Raw genomic sequence first — 17,968 nt, 5'->3', positions numbered from 1 at the left:
GGACATGTGCTACCGAGAACAATGACCGTTTTCTTAATAACGCTCGTGTCGCAATTATCTTTCTGTGTATATATGGACAGGCAAAGCGCTTGTTCATCTGGTGATCTGAGCTTTTGGGCAGCATAAAAGATCATCGTTCTTGGTAGGGCATTGTCCTTTTAAACTCAAGCTGCTGAGGACTATGGTATCCTACGTCCACTGAGTGATCTATTAAGGATCTGATAGATCACTCAGCGTGCATTGCATCCTGCCGTCTACCACCAATAAGTGACAGCTTACCGGATACTCACCCTTAGACTCCTAACATGAAGATATGATGATAGCCCTACCACAGCTGTAAAGCCACTGATGCCACTGCTAGAATATAATAGAAAAGGGAAACAAGTGATGCAGTTACTTTATTCTCCTTTGTCGAAGCATAAATGTATTCTTCTGCATTCACATTCCCCTCATTCTTCCTTCTGAGTGTCGTAATGGCAGTCAGGGATTTTGGTGATGAATACATCTATTTTTAGAGCTGTACTCGTGAGATCTTTGTCTTTTGTTTTCCTAGTGAATACCCCTGTATTATCATAATGGGGCTGATCTAAAATAAGAACCACGATAAGATCTAAGCTACAGTGATGGGAAGGAGGTTTTTTCTGTCCTTTATTATTGCATGCTTGTTACTCTGAATGGTTTCTGATCTTTATACAAAATGTAGTATTTGACAAAAGGAATATGTTTTTTTTTTTTCAATTATGACTAAAGGTATTGATTTTGCTGCAAAGTACTGCACCTGTTTTCCATAAGGGGAAAGGATGTGTTCTTCAGAGTTTGCTTCTCATGCCGATACAACATTGTCCTAAATTGTTCTTGTTTCAAGATGAGAATTGACATAAAGCCTTTCATACAAGGGGTCGGCAGAAAGTTCCCCGTACACGGGAGCGCTCAGATTGTCTGACTGCTCATGTGTTTTCTTTAGGGAGAGAGGAGAAAGCTGCTGACAGAGGGGTCTTATCTCCCCTGAAAACAAAAGCAACAGGCATTGAAACTCCACCTACCCGATTCTTCTGTCAACATCGTCTGTCGGGGAACAGTCAGGAGACCCCTATGTAAAGTAGATGGTCGGCCAGTCTCGACAAAATTTGTATGGGGTCAATAATTCTCTGAGATAGCCGTGGTTTGGCGATTTCCACCCAAACAATTATTTGTGGGGTGAAGTTTAACAACCACATCCACTTTTTCCAACGTATAAACTTTCTGAAAGAAGTTTGTTTTATATTTCCACCTTACAGTGACTAGTTCTCAAACAATTTTCCGTGAAAGAACATACGCAGATTCTTTACTGTAAGAGCAGTGAGACTATGGACGTCTCTGCCACGTGATGTTGTAATGGTTGAGTCAGTGCTAAATTTCCAGAAGGGACTGGATGCCTATATTGGTAAACCTAATATTACAGGTTATGGGGACTAGACTCTGTGATGGGACATTGATTCAGGGAAATAGTCTGATTTTCTGAATTTGGCGTCAGGAAGGAGTTTTTCCCCCCTAATATGAAGCCATTAGTTTCTGTACCAAAGGTTTTTGCCTTCTTTTGGATCAACATGTTAGGCTATAGGTTGTACTCAATGGACTTAAAGGGGTAGTCCTGTCTCCAAGATCCTCTCCCAATATTTAGTAGGTGTAATAATATTAGCAAATAATTCCAATTAGAAATGTAGTATAGTTTGTGTGATTCGTTATGTCTCTTTCCTCATGTGCATGCTTTGCAGGACCTTGGGTATCCATGGTTACGACCACTGATAACTAACTAATTAACTGTGACTATATGAGTGGTTATAACTATGGATACCTCAGGTCCTGCTAATGGGGTTAGCGACACAGTGAATCAGAAAAGCTATACTACAGTTCTAATTGGAGGTATTTGCTAATATTATTATTACTATTATTATTATTATTACACCTACTACATATTGGGATAGGATCTCGAAGATGGGAATACCCCTTTAATCTTAAAATGTATGAAACTTTCCCGGAATGTTTTTAAAAAGATTGTTCAGCCGGAGTCACTCAGCATGTTTGACCAGTTTGAACAACTTAAAAGGCCAATATCGGTAAGGGCATGTACCCATGATCAGGAATTGCTGCGGGTTTGACGCTGCAGCATCATACCCACAGCGGCCAGCTGTTAAAGCACAGTGGATTGGATTTCTAGAAATCCCATGTCCACGATGTGTGCATAGTCATCTGCGGATCACCCACGAACACTGACATGAAGCGTGTCTTTCAGGAGCGCAGCATGTCAATTTCTGTTGCAGAAGTGCTAGTCTCTGCCACAGAAAGTACACGAATATAATATATTCGATGTGGTATATTCGCATGGATCAGTGGACACATGCAGATTAACTTGGGTTCAGTAGAAGTCAGCATTTTGGACGCAGCGAGCATACTCTGCGTCCAAAGTGCTGCTACTGCCGGATCGTGGGCACGTAGCCTTAAAGTGCATATGATTGTGTCTTCATAACAATTATTCAGGTGGGAATCACATCATAAAATATTTGCACCATGCCTATTGCAGCCAAGATTTCGAGCTTTTAGAGGAAAACGTAATCTTAAGCACTACCTTATTAGAAGGTAAGGGACCCCAATACTGTAGACAATAATGTTCTATAAAGTGCCAACAATTATTTGGAATACTAAACTCTGAGCCTGTAAAGATTAGAAAGAACTTTCTTGGTCATTTTGATGTATTCTTGGCATTTCAGCCATTCCTATAAAGATTACCCACTACTCCAACTATTCGTCTGTGAGACTATGGAATATTGAATCGCAGAACCTAAAGATGTCCATTAATGATATTTCAAAGGACGATGTCAAATTGTGCTTTTGGCTGATACTATTATTGAAATGTGGGACCATGTCCAGAACAAAGATTGCCAGGGACAGCAAGAGGGAGAAAAAAATACCCCAATCTTAATATTTATTCTGGGTTCTGGTTATTACAAGCTAGTGCTAAGCTTTCGGATTGTGATAATTTATTAAAAAGTTGTCTGTCATTTGCATAGAAGAACTTGAAGGATAAATGAACCAAACTATGAAAGCACTTTCAAACTCTTCTGTTTTTGACAATATTGCTCTCTTTGGACGTGGCTCGCCTATGGGTTGTCAGGGGTAAAGAGGTTATCCGATTTTGGACTGCCAAATGTTTTGTTCTCCTTGAGATAAGATGCCACCAGAGAAGTCTGACAGCAACTTTTTCTTAAAATAACCCAATCTACTGTGTATGGGAGAGTCAGGCGAGACAGTACGGCTGATCGTTTGGCTGGTAGCTATTGTTCAGCTAAAGTTTATGGGAATCTTTTGAATTACTAAAAAACGGATACAGGCCAAGGTTAAATGGGTTCTCCATTGAAAATAAGTTATCAGTTATCCACAGGTCAGGTGATATCTTATCGATTGGTGCAAGTCCCAGTGGTCAGACCCCCAGCTATCTATACATTTTCATTTTTCCTGTAGATAAGTGATGACTTGTCTTCTAGACTACCAATTTAACTTGAAAGTTGTTCCTTGGCGGACCAACTACTGGGCCAATACCAGCTACTTGGCAAACCAACTGCTATGCTCTGTAGACTTGGCGCACACTAAATAGTAAGAAGGTTCCTCGGTTTTGGGATAGATATTAAAGTGTTAAGATCTACATTTCTCGAAACTCTCTTCCAGTTGTTGATTTTGGCAATTCTTCTCCTCCCTTGTTGAAAGATGCATGCTATTAAGGAATGCATAATATAGAAAGGAATGTCCCATATTTCTTTAAAGATGCTTTCCTCTGATGAGCAGATGTGCCGTGTGTGTGTATATATTACTTCCACCTGTGAATTAAAGTCAACTCTGTTTATAATGCAGTGAGGATAAGTGAGATGGTATATGACCGGAAACTGTTGCATCACGTACTGTACAATACCTTGTCCTGGTTCCTATATTCATTTCAGTGGGATTTATAGTCTTCAGCAGAGTGATTTTTTTTCTTTTGTACCACTATATAAATTTGATTGTTTTGATGAATACATTTTACACTAGTCCTTCACCATAAGTGTCTGCAATAGAGATGAACTATAGACTTCGAAAGCCATTTAGATATCAAAAATAGTTCATGGTGCTCTAAGTAATATAAACTACCAAAGAAGTTAGACGTGGATACTCTAGTAACCTTCTTCTGGGATTTGTTCTGCCTTGGCATGAGACAACCTCCTACATCATGCAAACAAAATGTTGAACATGAAAACCTCAGAGAAGTGGAAGCCTCCAAATCCTGCACCATTGCCCTTGAGAGGTTCTTCAGCAAAATGCAGGCGAATATTTATGGCAGCTTGTACTATGCTGATTTTACATCAATATTGTGAATTCTGTTTTTCCGTTCCCTCGTAGGATCAGGAAAAAAAACTATGATAAATAAGTATCACAGCTGCCACCAATGGTGTCCAGAAGACCCCATTGACTTAAAGGTCCCTTGTTTTTCCACTAAGGTTTTAATTGATTTGCCTACAAAGCTATCTCTCTTCAATGTAAACGTGGAAACACATACATTTACAATGTAATAGAAAAATAGGGAAAACGCTCCTTGTGTAATTTGTGGATCTAGTTGCAATACCAGATCCTGCATTTCTCACCTGGGGTGAGTCCACTAGAGATGGCTGAAGCTACCACCGCTGGTTCCTTGGTGTATGCTGCTGGAGCTGGAATGAATGTTTGAAAATTAGAAAAACTTGTGGGATGTTCTGGGCTCTGCCAGAGGATGAAGGATGCAGAAAGTCATGTAGATGAAGAGATTTATTTATTTATTTATTTTTGTTGTACTATGTATTTCGGAGTTGATGTATCTGGTGAAAGAGTTGGATCAACTTTTTTTAAATTAAAAAAAAAACAAAAAAAAAAACACCTTTTCATCTCTATGACTCTGAACATCGTTCATCCACTGACAGCGACTGGAATATCACACAAGTTTTTTTTTTTTATTCTCAAAAGTCCTATAGTGAGTATTTGCTGGAGTCTATTTCAGTGCAGATTTGATTAGGCATTGACAATTCCTTAACAAAAATACCATTAAAAAAATACTGTTAGTACAATTAGTGTAAAATAAGATTTCTATGTAGATTTTGTTTTGTTTTACAGTGAGAAGTTAAATTAATCCCAAAGGAATTTTTTTTGTATATGTATATTTTGAGAAGTATTATAATATTCAAGTCTGTGCTTGGTTTATTGTTTCTTTTATTCCCTGAAGGTTCTCAAGAGCAGTGGATGAAAAAAAAAAAATGCTATTAATAAATTATCTGCTTTGGGTGAATTGCTGGGAAGTCATTGAGCAATGGTTTGTTTCCCAAGCTGCCGCTAATGAGCGTAAACTTTAATGACCCATCGTTTTGTATTTTTATGTTTTGGCTTCGTGCACTCAGCGATTCATTGAACACAGAAACATAGTTACTAAACTTCCCAGTGTACAGTGCCGCAGCTGTGCCGTCTGAATTTGTCCAAGGACAGGAACAACAAAGCCAATGTATGTGGTTCTGAGAGAAGGTACATCTCGCTGAGTGTGAAGCATCGTTTTTGCTTCTGCTTCACCGACTTGTCAACCCAAAGCAGCAATGAGCCCATGACGAGAGCAGAGGCAGGGAGAGCTGCGGAGGGCGACCCGACAAAGCCATTCCTCTCTCTCCAACTGGAAAGCATAGCAGAAAATATGGTTCCAGTTCTTTCATATCACAAGTGTGAGACAGGTTTTCACAGCAAAGCAGATTTAAGTGTTTCTCTTTCACGAACGATGGTCCAGGTATGAACCAGTTACTAATTTACATGATTTTTTTTTCCCCCATTTTAAATATGGTGATTTTTACGGTAGAGGCTTTGCGGTCAACTGGTTTAACCTCTTATGTGTCTTTTATGAGAAAAGAAAGATCTCAATTAGTTGGCTTAGTTTCAAGAAAATTAGTTTGAAAAAACAAGAGCTTTATGTTTTTAATTTGCTGATTATGATTTTCAGAAATGTAGTGCCACGAAATTGTATTTTAACAATAGCGTATGTGTAGCTACTTAAGCCATTCTACTTCTCCCAATTAGCCAGGATAAAACGCAAGTCTATAAACAAAACAGAAGCAAATTGCTGATAGTGTCTACTATGGAGATTTTGGATTGTAATGCTAAAATTAAAATTGACAACCCCCCATGGTTGACCCCTCTCGCCTAATCAAATTTTATAATGTGCTTTCAGATAGCTGATCAGCTTTCCTGGATTTCGCTGACGACACAGGAAAGCTTTGCTTGAAGATGGAAACACTGGAGTCTGAACTGACCTGCCCTATCTGTCTGGAGCTGTTTGAAGACCCACTGCTGCTGCCTTGCGCTCACAGCCTCTGTTTCAACTGCGCGCATCGCATCCTGGTCTCCCACTGTGCCAACAACGAATCCGTAGAATCTATTAACGCTTTCCAGTGCCCCACCTGCCGTTATGTCATCACCCTCAGTAAGCGTGGTTTAGACGGACTCAAGAGGAACGTGACTTTGCAGAATATCATCGACCGGTTTCAGAAGGCATCTGTGAGTGGCCCTAATTCCCCTAGTGAGACACGTCGAGAGCGGACATACGATACCAACAACAGCATGACTTCCAGCGAGAAAGTACTTTGCCAGTTCTGTGACCAGGACCAGGCACGAGAGGCCATAAAAACATGCGTGACTTGCGAAGTGTCTTATTGTGATGACTGCCTAAAGGCAACTCACCCAAACAAGAAGCCATTTACTGGCCATCGTTTGATTGAACCTATCCCCGACTCACACATCAGAGGGTTAATGTGCCTGGAACATGAGGATGAGAAAGTTAATATGTATTGCGTGACGGATGACCAACTAATATGTGCCTTGTGTAAATTGGTTGGGCGGCATCGGGATCATCAGGTTGCTGCTCTAGCTGATCGATACGACAAGTTGAAGGTAGGAGCTCCATCAGTGGGGTTGCATGGACTACCTCTAAACACTTATTTAATTACTCATTATTCCAATATGGGTTTAGGATGCACAAGTGTGGATACAGATGCTACTTTTGGCAATATTAATTGATGCACCATTAAAATCTATTAACTCATAGATGCTTGTTTTATTTGATAAGGTTAAATACTTCGTAGATGTATTATATAAAGGAGAATTAACCTGATAAGGTGATAAGGCTGATTTGATGGAGAGGAACAACTTTAATTATAGCTTTAGTAACCAAACATTCGAGATTCTATTCACCTACATGACATTTTCATGATCGGTAAGGTCATTTTAAAGACTTAGCATCTGGTTTGTGCCTTTAACAGAATAAGAGCGAAATTGTTAAGATCCTGTAGTGTCACTTATATTTCACCGTCATTGTCACGGACATGAATTACTAATAATTTTTCATTTTGAAGCTTGCCATGGGGCATTAGCAGGATGAGCGCCTCATTCATTCCTATACAAACAGGTGGAACCTCCTAATCACGACATTAGAAAGCGTGGCGTGCAAGGCTCTTTGTGATTGTTAAATTAACGTCAGATTTTCCGAGCTGTAATTATGATGTGAAATTACAGTAACGCATTTTTGTGTCATAAATAACTGTCTGGAATCTTTTTCTTTTCTGTTCCTGGGCATTGGGCTCCATTAATTCCGTACACTCTATCAAAGTACCATTGCTAATTATTTTAATAGCAGATCATCCTTCATTAGGCAGGGAACAAAGGGGCTCTGTGCAATCTTTTTTTTTTTTTTTTCCCCACATTGATGCAAAAAGTACATGTTTTTTTTTTTACCCAAAATATCAAGTCATTGTACAAAAAACGTAATCGAGTTTAAGTAAAATGCCACTTTTTCTATTTCTGACAAGTTTGACTTTGCTCTGTATATAGAAGCGATTTCTTCCATGCGTTCTACATTTAGAGCTATCAATTAGAGCTCACAGGTGGCTTAAATGTAGATGGTCGTGCCGTTTCGTGAGGGCTGGTGGAACATATGTTGCTCATTTCGAGGACCTGAATGTCTTCTCAAGCTCTATGAATAAATAAACCTGGTAATTTCATAGATAGAATTAGACTGTTCTGCTGAGGTGGATGCAAAAGCCCCCAGGGCTGGAGGGGAGTAAAATATGTCAGGTTAGTGATGACTTGCCAGTTCCTCATGTGGATGGAACTTTTAATAACCTGACAAGTTTAGACGCCTATGACACTTGATCTTAGATCAATAGATTTTGTATACTATTGGATTTGGTAAAATCTCTTGATGGACTCAGGGGTTGTTCATTTATATGCAACAGGTGCACAGACCATTTTACTTTTCAGATGTTGGATGTAGAAATCCTTTGGCTGAAATAGCATTATGCTACGTATAAAGAAAAAAGTCAGACTTAATTTACATAATTGACTTGGTTCTAAGGGTGCAGACAATCACATCACAGTGCTCGGAATGACCGTCGGCTCTCCTGACCCAAACATGACAGCTTGTGTTTCTATGCAACTGCCATGCTCGGGTCAGGAGAGCCGACGGTCAGTCCAAGCACTGCTGTGTGACCGTCGTCGTTCTGACTGCGCCTGTAAGGTGAACTTCCTAAACTCCAGTTATATGATGGTTCAAAGCTCTAGTGAACTACCGTATATACTCGAGTATAAGCCGACCCGAGTATAAGCCGACCCCCCTAATTTTGCCACCAAAAACTGGGAAAACGTATTGACTCGAGTATAAGCCTAGAGTGGAAAATGCAGCAGCTACCGGTGAATTTCAAAAATAAAAATAGATGCTCCATACCATTCATTATTGCCCCATAGATGCTCCATATAAAGCTGTGCCATATATGCTCTGCACCGTTCAGTTTGGCCCCATAGATGCTCATTATAAAGCTGCCCCATATGGAATGCTCTGCAGCGTTCAGTTTGGCCCCATAGATGCTCCACATAAATCTGTGCCATATATAACGCTGCTGCTGCTATAATAAAAAAAACAAAACACATACTCACCTTTCTTGCTTGCAGCTCCTCAGCGTCCCGTCCCGGCGTCTCCATACTGACTGATCAGGCAGAGGGCGCCGCGCACACTATATGCGTCATCGCGCCCTCTGACCTGCACAGTGAGAGCGGAGAGACGCCGGGAAGATGGAGCGGCGCCCGGCGTGTGGAACGTGGACAGGTAAATATGCGATACTTACCTGCTCCCGGCGTCCCGCTCCTTCCCCCGGACAGCTGGTCTCCGGGTGCCGCAGCCTCTTCCTCTATCAGCGGTCACTGGCACCACTGATTAGAGAAATTAATATGCGGCTCCACCCCTATGAGAGTGGAGTCCATATTCATAAGTTTAATGAGCGGTCCTACGTGACCGCTGTACAGGGGAAGAGCTGCGGCACCCGAAGACAGTGTGACGGGCAGGGGGAGCGTCAGGATCGCCGGGACTAGGTAAGTATGCCTCAGCGCCCTCTCCCCCTCACCCGCCGACCCTGCCGCCGACCGTGACTCGAGTATAAGCCGAGAGGGGCACTTTCAGCCCAAAAATTTGGGCTGAAAATCTCGGCTTATACTCGAGTATATACGGTATTTCCAAAAATATGGCACTTACCAACTCATAACTGAAAATTGAAGAATGTTTTGCCAGGTATGTATTCTACAGAATGTTTTTTACTTTTCTTGGAAGCTGCAACACTCAGCATTGCTATGAGAATAATGTATGGCTGGTGAGGGTTTATATAATTCAAGAATCCATCTACTCTGGACTCTGTCCATTTCAGGGGCTAAATAGTGGCCAATTAATAAGTATAGAAATTCATACAAGCCAGGAGATTTTAGGTTCCATTGAAATTTTTGATGTCCCAAGATCGATCTAACTCTAATATGTTTAATTCAATGTTCCTCATTAACTCTATATTTAAAAATAATATCTTTTCTGTGACCGATTTCCAATTATTGTCATTGTTTTCTAAATGGGTGTAAATTATAGAATTTTTATACATTCGAGAAGATGATTGTTTTACTCCAGAAGCCAAAATTATCAATTTTCAGAGAAAACCATCCATACAGGTAGAACCCAGCTGTATTTTGTAGGCTTGTGGTTACATGACTGTGCCATCGCTGTATGTCTGAAAATGACAAGGTGTTGGGTGCAGATGACTTTGGTGAGACATTAGATATCGGCTAATAGTATTCATTAGCCACAAGCTGAGGTTTGTGGAGTTAGACTGAGTTTGCAAACTTATATGCTGGCCACTTTTGAAAATGATGACCAGTTGTCACATCTACATAAGCCCACTTTGAATTAATTACTCCAGCTGACTAATTGTTCTTTCCGAGGTTCAGGTCTCTTAAATGTTGGCACTACCTGCATCGGACTTTCTAAGTGCCGGTTTCACACGTCAGTGGCTCCGGTACGTGTGGTGACAGTTTCCTCACGTACCAGAGACATTGACACACACGTAGACACATTAAAATAAATGTGTCTCTGCAGATGTCAGCGTGTTTTCACGGACCGTGTCCGTGTGCAAAACACGGAGACATGTCACTGTTTGTGGGAGCACACGGATCACACGGACCCATTAAAGTCAATGGGTGTGTGAAAACACGTACCGCACACGGATGCCGTCCGTATGCTGTCCGTGTGCTTTTTTTTTTTTTAAAGCCATAGGGTTAAAATTGAAACAAATTGTTTCAAGACACGGACAGCACACAGACGATAAACACGGACACACGGATAGCCTACGTGCACACGGATAGCACACGGATGGCCTACGTGCGCACACGGACACACGGATAGGACCATTTCTTCCAGTACTGGAAATATCTGGACATGTGAGACTGGCCTAAGATGGTGTGCTAGATTACGTTCCCTGAAAGCTACCTGATACATCAAAAGGCTTGGGCAACTTTTTAGAATTCCTTCAACTGGGAAAATTAATTTTATCTAATTTTAACAAATACAAGGTATAAAGCTTACCCACTTTTACCATCTTATAAGAGGAAAGTATTGTAAAATAATTTTCCGCTCATTACTTTAAAGGTAAGTTCACACAGGGCTTTTTTGTTTTGTTTTTTCACAGCAAAACCTGATTTCTTGCCAGTAAAGAAGCTGCATCAAAAACGCAGGTTTCGGTGTGTTTTTTTCATGCTTTTTTTGCTTTTGTGCATGCTACTAAAGTTGAGTGCCCCCAGAGGGGAAAAAAAACTGCTTCCTGTAGAACCACCCATATGATTAGTTGGGAAACATTGATGCTCATCCTCCCATACCAAGACATGGCTAACACCTCACTACTACCAGACACTCCCTCACAATAGATCACTATCAGGACACCTCACTACCTGACACTACCTCACAATAGATCACTATCAGGACACCTCACTACCTGACACTCCCTCACAATAGATCACTATCGGGACACCTCACTACCTGACACTCCCTCACAATAGATCACTATCGGGACACCTCACTACCTGACACTCCCTCACAATAGATCACTATCGGGAGGGACACCTCACTACCTGACACTACCTCACAATAGATCACTATCCGGACACCTCACTACCTGACACTCCCTCACAATAGATCACTATCGGGACACCTCACTACCTGACACTCCCTCACAATAGATCACTATCGGGACATCTCACTACCTGACACTCCCTCACAATAGATCACTATCGGGACACCTCACTACCTGACACTCCCTCACAATAGATCACTATCGGGAGGGACACCTCACTACCTGACACTACCTCACAATAGATCACTATCCGGACACCTCACTACCTGACACTACCTCACAATAGCTCACTGTCACTATGGGCACCTCACTAACCACACCCCAAAGCTCTTGGCTGTGAGGTCACTTCCTGCTGGCCATGACTTTTCTGCACAAAAAAAAGCAACAAGTAATGGATGAAAAACGCTGCAAAAATGTAGCAAAAACGTTGAAAGAAGTGACATGACCTATGTAAAAAAAACGCTGCAAAGCACAAAATACCGATCACACAAAAAACCAATGTGTGTGCATGAGATTTCTGAAATCTCATAGGCTTTGCTGGCAATGGAAAAAGCAGCTGAAAATTAGCATAAAAAAAGCTGAAACTAACACAAACAAAGGCTATAAGTATTAACCCTTTGTTTCCCCATCTTTGAAGGAATAAAACAGCCCATTTGATTAAACTAGAAAAGTACAACTTAACGGCCCGTATAGCCATGAGACCCCCCCTTTATCCTATTTCATGTACGGGGGGGGGGCTGACATTCCCACGGTCAGTAAATGCTGCGGGTTTGACGCTGCGTACAAATATTACAGCATAGTGGAAGGGATTTCAAGAAATCCCATGCCCACTATGTGTGCTGAGACAGACATTCGGCGCGTCTTTCCAGACTGCAACATGTCAATTTATGTAGCCGCGAGTCTTCACACAAGATAAATCTCACCCATACAATGTATTGGACGTGGTGAATCCGCGCGGTTCAATGAACACCTGAGGAATCACCTGCGTTCAATGGACGGACGTGTGCTGCATCCAAAGCACTGCTGATTACTGACCCTGTGCACCTACCCTAACTCTCCACTGTAGATAGGGCAAATTGTCATTTGGATAGAGGTTGTCTTTATGTGACAACCCCTTTAAATACCAGACATACAAATTCTCCTTTACTGTAAAGCAGGCTGGCCTCCTGCATTATTCAACAGGGCTGCTTTCATGGGAGCGGCTGCTCTATTTTCTGAGTAATCAGTAGCCTCATTACCAATTTCAGTAAAAAAAAAAAAAAAGTATCGTACTACCACGATGACAACGCGAATGTAAAACACGCACAATGCGCTGCGTTAGAAATAATCTTCAATAAAGAAGCTTTATCTATAGACATTACATGGCGTCGGGAAATGAGTCGTCCTAGGCTGTCTGAACAGCTAAGCTGTTACTCCTACCCGAAATCATGATTTTCCGGTTTGCCTAAATCCCACGTTTCGCTTTCACGGACAGCTGGGTGCCTCCTGGCCCAGGGTGAAAGGGCACTTGTGAGTAACAGGACTGACGTGTGTGGCTTCCGCACGCGCTACCTCCATGTTCTGCCAAGCTTTTCGAGTGGACATTTATGTAACCTCTCACTGGGCATCTGTCAGATGGACGGCACGGATGCCTAGAGAGGTGGAGGACGCACAGTCGGGGCACAAAGCACATAATTGATGTTCCAAGATCACTCTGCTAACCGGAGGCTGCGGGATGAACTTGTTCCCATGCCACTTAGACACAGGGACGTAGAAAGCCATGGCAGAACACCGCTACATCTGACAGCTAAATATTTTACACATCCTGCTAAATGTGTGCATGTCTCCATAGGATTATGAGGCCAAGATTCTAAAAGTAAAGTCTGGCTATGGTGCACTTACATAACTAACCATTTTACCCAGCAGAAGTAATTAAAGCTAGGAGTAGAACTCGACACTTGTATCAGTCTTGTTTGAGAGTTTTAGTTTGCATTACTTTTACCACTTTTTCATTAATGTTCTCCATATACTTGTTTTTTGTCGCAAATATAGTGTATTGCTAAAAGGGATCTGTCACCAGTTTTTCCCTACCCCATCTGAGAGCAGCATGATGTGGGGGCAGAGACCCTGATTCCAGCAATGTATCACAGACTAGGTAGCTTGCTGTAGTTTTGATGCAATCACTGTTTATCTGCTGCAGATCTATCAGTTCTCTGAATGTTGAGCTCTGTATAACCCCGCCCACACCACTGATTGGCAGCTTTCTGTGTACACTGTGCATAGTCAGCTGCCAATCAGCGGTGGGGGCGGGGTTTGAGGAACACTACATGACAGAAGGTTTTACTATTCCTCTAGTGTAAACTCCTGCTCATAAGACAGTGATTTTATCAATACTAAAGCAAGCAGCCCTGTAAGTGACACATTACTGGAATCAGGGTCTCTGTCTCTACATTATGATGCTCTGAGATTAGGATGTAAAAATCTTATGACTTATTCCCTTTAAACTGGTTTAACAATAAGTACATGAGTATTTAATTTTGCCATTACATGACTTCACAATACAAGCAGTTTAGAAAACCTCCCAGCTTTTACTCTTGTTCTGGTGTGAATGTAGAATTACACATGGCATATCCCATAATTTATACACACAGATGAAAGAAAACATGTGAGGGCCACACATTCAGTAGTTATAACCGAGAAGTAAAATGCTCAAGTGCTCGGTACACCAGTTGAGGAGCTTGGATGGGTTCTGCACGAGTAACGAGTATAGTGGAAGTCAATGGGAAACTCAAGCATTTTTCTGGGAGACCCCAACAGGAGGGCTGGGAGGCAGCGTGCCCGAGCAATGATAAGCACGCTCATCACTAATATTCAGCCTAATGAAACTCTCGTGATTTTTTTTTTTTTTTTTATGTAAAGTGGTTTGTACAGCAAGGATGACAATGCCTCAACTTCTCAATCCCTGCCTCCCCAGCAAACAGTGACTACTAGCAAGCAAAGCTGCCAACACCTGCCCGTTGTAATGCTAGCCCATAGAGATCACATGGACAACGTCTATCCGCACAATATATCAGCATTTGAATAGCATGTTACAGAGGTTGTGTACTGCATTAACATTCGCCATCAATAGTACATTTCCCATTCAAGGTCTTGTAGGGTTGTTCTGTTCGCTTAATTAGAACAAACCAGCAATTTCTTGATCAGCCGCTGTGCAAAATATGATGTGGGAGGGTGCAACCATGAGCCCTGCAGCCTCTAGATCCGGCTGATCAGACTGGGTGCAGTAGTCTCACCCTCAACAATCTCACTTTTTAAATCTGAATAGACTTTGTAACCTACAGAATGAATGTTGCTTGCTCTGCTTTGGGGCCGGCTATCAGTCAGGACCGCGGGTGCTGTACAGTTGCCGTTCTGTATATTCAGAGCTGTGACTGTTCCCGCGCCGGTGCCACCCACTTGACTGAACCCGGAAAGTTTCCGGGGGAAATAAAGTAAATTTACTCGGACTCCCATGACAGCACGACGAGAGAGGGGATCCGCCCATTAGGAACAGGAAACCTACAGATACAAAAGGGCGGCACCTCTCCCCTGAGTCAGTTGGTTTCCTGTTCCTAAAGGGACGGGTGCCTACAGATTAGCTAAAGGAGCCCAGGCCGGCCGGACCGAATCTGGTAGCGGGGGGGTCTCCTACCTCGGCCGGTGCGGAGAACCCTGGAGACGCCACGGTGGTCCTGGCTGGACTGCACGCGGTGGCGTTCGCAGCAGGGAGCGGAGTCCGGAGGATTTCCTGCCTCCATCAGCGTCGGCGCCGGTAAGTATACCCATTGGTGGTGCAGCGGTGCGGTGAATGTGGGGTGCCGGCGTCAGGGCTGCCTGGGTGAACTCCCGGAGCGCTGCGGTCCGTTCCCGGCGTCCTGCACCGCTCTCAGCGTGTGCTGGAGCGTTTCCGGGTGCAGTGACGTGAGGGTGCGGAGTTAGCAGCCGCTTCCGGGTCGCCGGGTGTCTGCGCATGCGCAGTCGATCCAAGATGGCGGCGCCCATAGCATCCTGATGCCGGTTTTCTCCCACATGGTTTCTGCCTCCCTGCGGTATCCTGAGCCAATGGGGCAGCGTCTGACCTATCTGCTGACCGGATCCAAGGGGGATTTAAGCAGGTGACAACTACAGAGCCCTGCTTTTGGTCGCAAATCATCATGGAGAGTGGTGGTGAGCAGCAGCAGCAGCAGCAGATGGATGAGGTGCGTCAGAAGCCCAAAGACAGAAGCGACCAGTCCAGTCGAAGAAGCTCGTCCGCAAAAGGATCCAGAGCTTCGGCTAGGAAACAACCCCCTCGTATTCCGGTATTTACTTTGGCGCACGGGTAAGTGATCTACGTGAAAGTTCACTCTGTGACGCAGGCCCCCTATACTTTATCATTCTAGGGGAAGAAAAGCACGGACAAGTCAAGGCATAAGGAATGTGCCCTCTGTGGGGTCCCCTTACCTGATTCTTGCCCCAAAAAATTATGTGCCCCCTGTATACAACAGACGGTGAGGTCTACAGGAGTGGTTGGGTGGAAGTGACATTAGGTCAGATAGTAGTTATCACCTATATTGTCCTCCCCTAGGTAGCGGAAGAATCTGTGAGTGCGGCTAACCTGAAAGAAATGATCCGTTTGGAAGTAAGGGAATCCTTACGGTCCCTGTCTCAAGCGGGAGGTTCCAAACATAGGACCCCCCTGGACTCTAATTCTTCGGAGGAAGAAAGAGAAGAGGGTGCCTATCACTCAAGTCCTTCCTCCTCTTCATCAGATGAGGAGTCTGGACGATTCTGTCTACCCCTGGATAGAATTGACAAAGTAGTCAAGTCTGTTAGAGGCACAATGGGGATAGAAGAGCCCAAACCGCAGCCCTCAAAGCAGGATATGATGTTCAGCGGATTGGATCGTAAGAAACATAGATCTTTCCCGGTGAACGAAAAAATCCAAGACCTGATTCTCCGAGAATGGAAGAAACCCGAGAAAAAGGGTTCCTTACCGCCAGCGTTGAAACGCAGGTACCCTTTCGACGATCCGGTTGTGGAAACATGGGATAAAGCCCCTAAGCTGGATGCGGCGGTGGCAAAAGCGTCGAAGAAGGCCTCATTGCCGTTTGAGGATATGGGGACCCTCAAAGACCCCCTTGACAGAAAGGCAGATGCTTTTCTTAAAGGAACCTGGGAGACGGCGGCAGGATCTCTAAGACCAGCAGTTGCCGCGACTTGTACAGCCAGGTCTTTAATGGTCTGGCTGGATCAGTTAGAGTCCCAGCTCAAGGACGGCGCTTCCAGAGATTCCATTCTGAAGGCTTTACCAACAATGCAGAATGCTGCGGCCTTTCTGTCAGACGCATCTGTGGACTCAGTCAGGATGGCGGCTAGAGCGGCAGGACTCTCCAACGCGGCTCGTAGAGCTTTATGGTTGAAGTGCTGGTCTGGCGACATTCAATCCAGAACTAAACTCTGCGCCATTCCGTGTAAAGGAGAATATCTCTTTGGACCAACTCTGGATGAGTTGCTGGAGAAAGCGGGGGATGATAAGAAGAAATTTCCCAATCCATCTTCAGCATCCTACCGCAGACCCTTCATTAAAAGGAGATTTGGTCGCGGGAAAAAACGCGGATCCTCACCCTCTAGAGAGAGTTTTAGATGGGAGGACAGACGCGGAAGAGGTACGGGCTATATGTTTCGCCGTTCCTCGAAAGAACAGAAAAAACCGGACCAATGACTAGCGGTCCCCGTGGGGGGTAGACTATCAGCATTCTCATCAGCTTGGTTTGACATTACAAACAGTAAATGGGTCCGAGGCATCATAGCGAAAGGTCTAAGACTTGACTTTGATCACTGGCCTCGAGATAAATTTAATTTAACCCCTTTACGTTCCTCCCCCCTTGAGCAAGCAGCCTTGGAAGCAGAGGTCGCAAACTTATGCTTCAAGAATGTTTTGGTTGAAATTCCAGTATCAGAAAGAGGGAGAGGATTTTACTCTCCTCTCTTTCTGATCAAGAAGCCAGACGGATCATTTAGAACGATCATAAATCTTAAAGGCCTTAATAATTTTCTGACCAATGAATCGTTCAAGATGGAATCAATTGGTTCAGCAATAAAAATGTTGTTTAAACACTGCTTCATGGTAGTTGTAGATCTAAAGGACGCGTACTATCATGTCCCAATACATGAAGACTTCCAGAGATTCCTGAGGGTAGCTGTGTCAATGGGGGGACAAATTCGTCATTTCCAGTTTAGAGCTCTTCCCTTTGGCTTATCAGCGGCTCCTAGGGTGTTTACCAAGATAGTGGCCGAAGTCATGGCGCACTTACGAGAGTCTGACATCTTAATTGTCCCCTATTTGGATGATTTCCTTATAGTTGGGAATTCAGCAGACCATTGCCTCTCTCAGCTACAGACAACCACAACCAAACTTGAGCATCTGGGGTGGATTGTGAATTATGAAAAATCCCGATTACAGC

The 17,968-nt window shown here is 43.3% G+C and overlaps 1 protein-coding gene across 9 annotated transcripts in view; it reads left to right on the top strand.

The window, feature by feature from the left end:
• MID1 (midline 1) overlaps positions 1–17,968 on the top strand; it is a 596,642-nt gene that overhangs the window by 433,927 nt on the left and 144,747 nt on the right. For 8 of the 9 annotated variants that reach the window (XM_077294751.1, XM_077294749.1, XM_077294747.1 and 5 more), the window contains exon 2: positions 6,245–6,963. In XM_077294751.1, the coding sequence (XP_077150866.1) occupies positions 6,301–6,963 (663 nt within the window). In that variant the 5' untranslated portion in view covers positions 6,245–6,300. Of the gene's footprint in view, positions 1–5,363; positions 5,807–6,244; positions 6,964–17,968 lie in introns of those variants that run through there. The other variant, XM_077294753.1, reaches the window with a different exon arrangement.

Source organism: Ranitomeya variabilis, chromosome 3, assembly GCF_051348905.1.
Source record: "Ranitomeya variabilis isolate aRanVar5 chromosome 3, aRanVar5.hap1, whole genome shotgun sequence".
NCBI lineage: Eukaryota > Metazoa > Chordata > Amphibia > Anura > Dendrobatidae > Ranitomeya > Ranitomeya variabilis.
The sequence above is the reverse complement of the archived record's forward strand: the minus strand, read 5'-3'. Positions and strand labels throughout refer to the sequence as shown.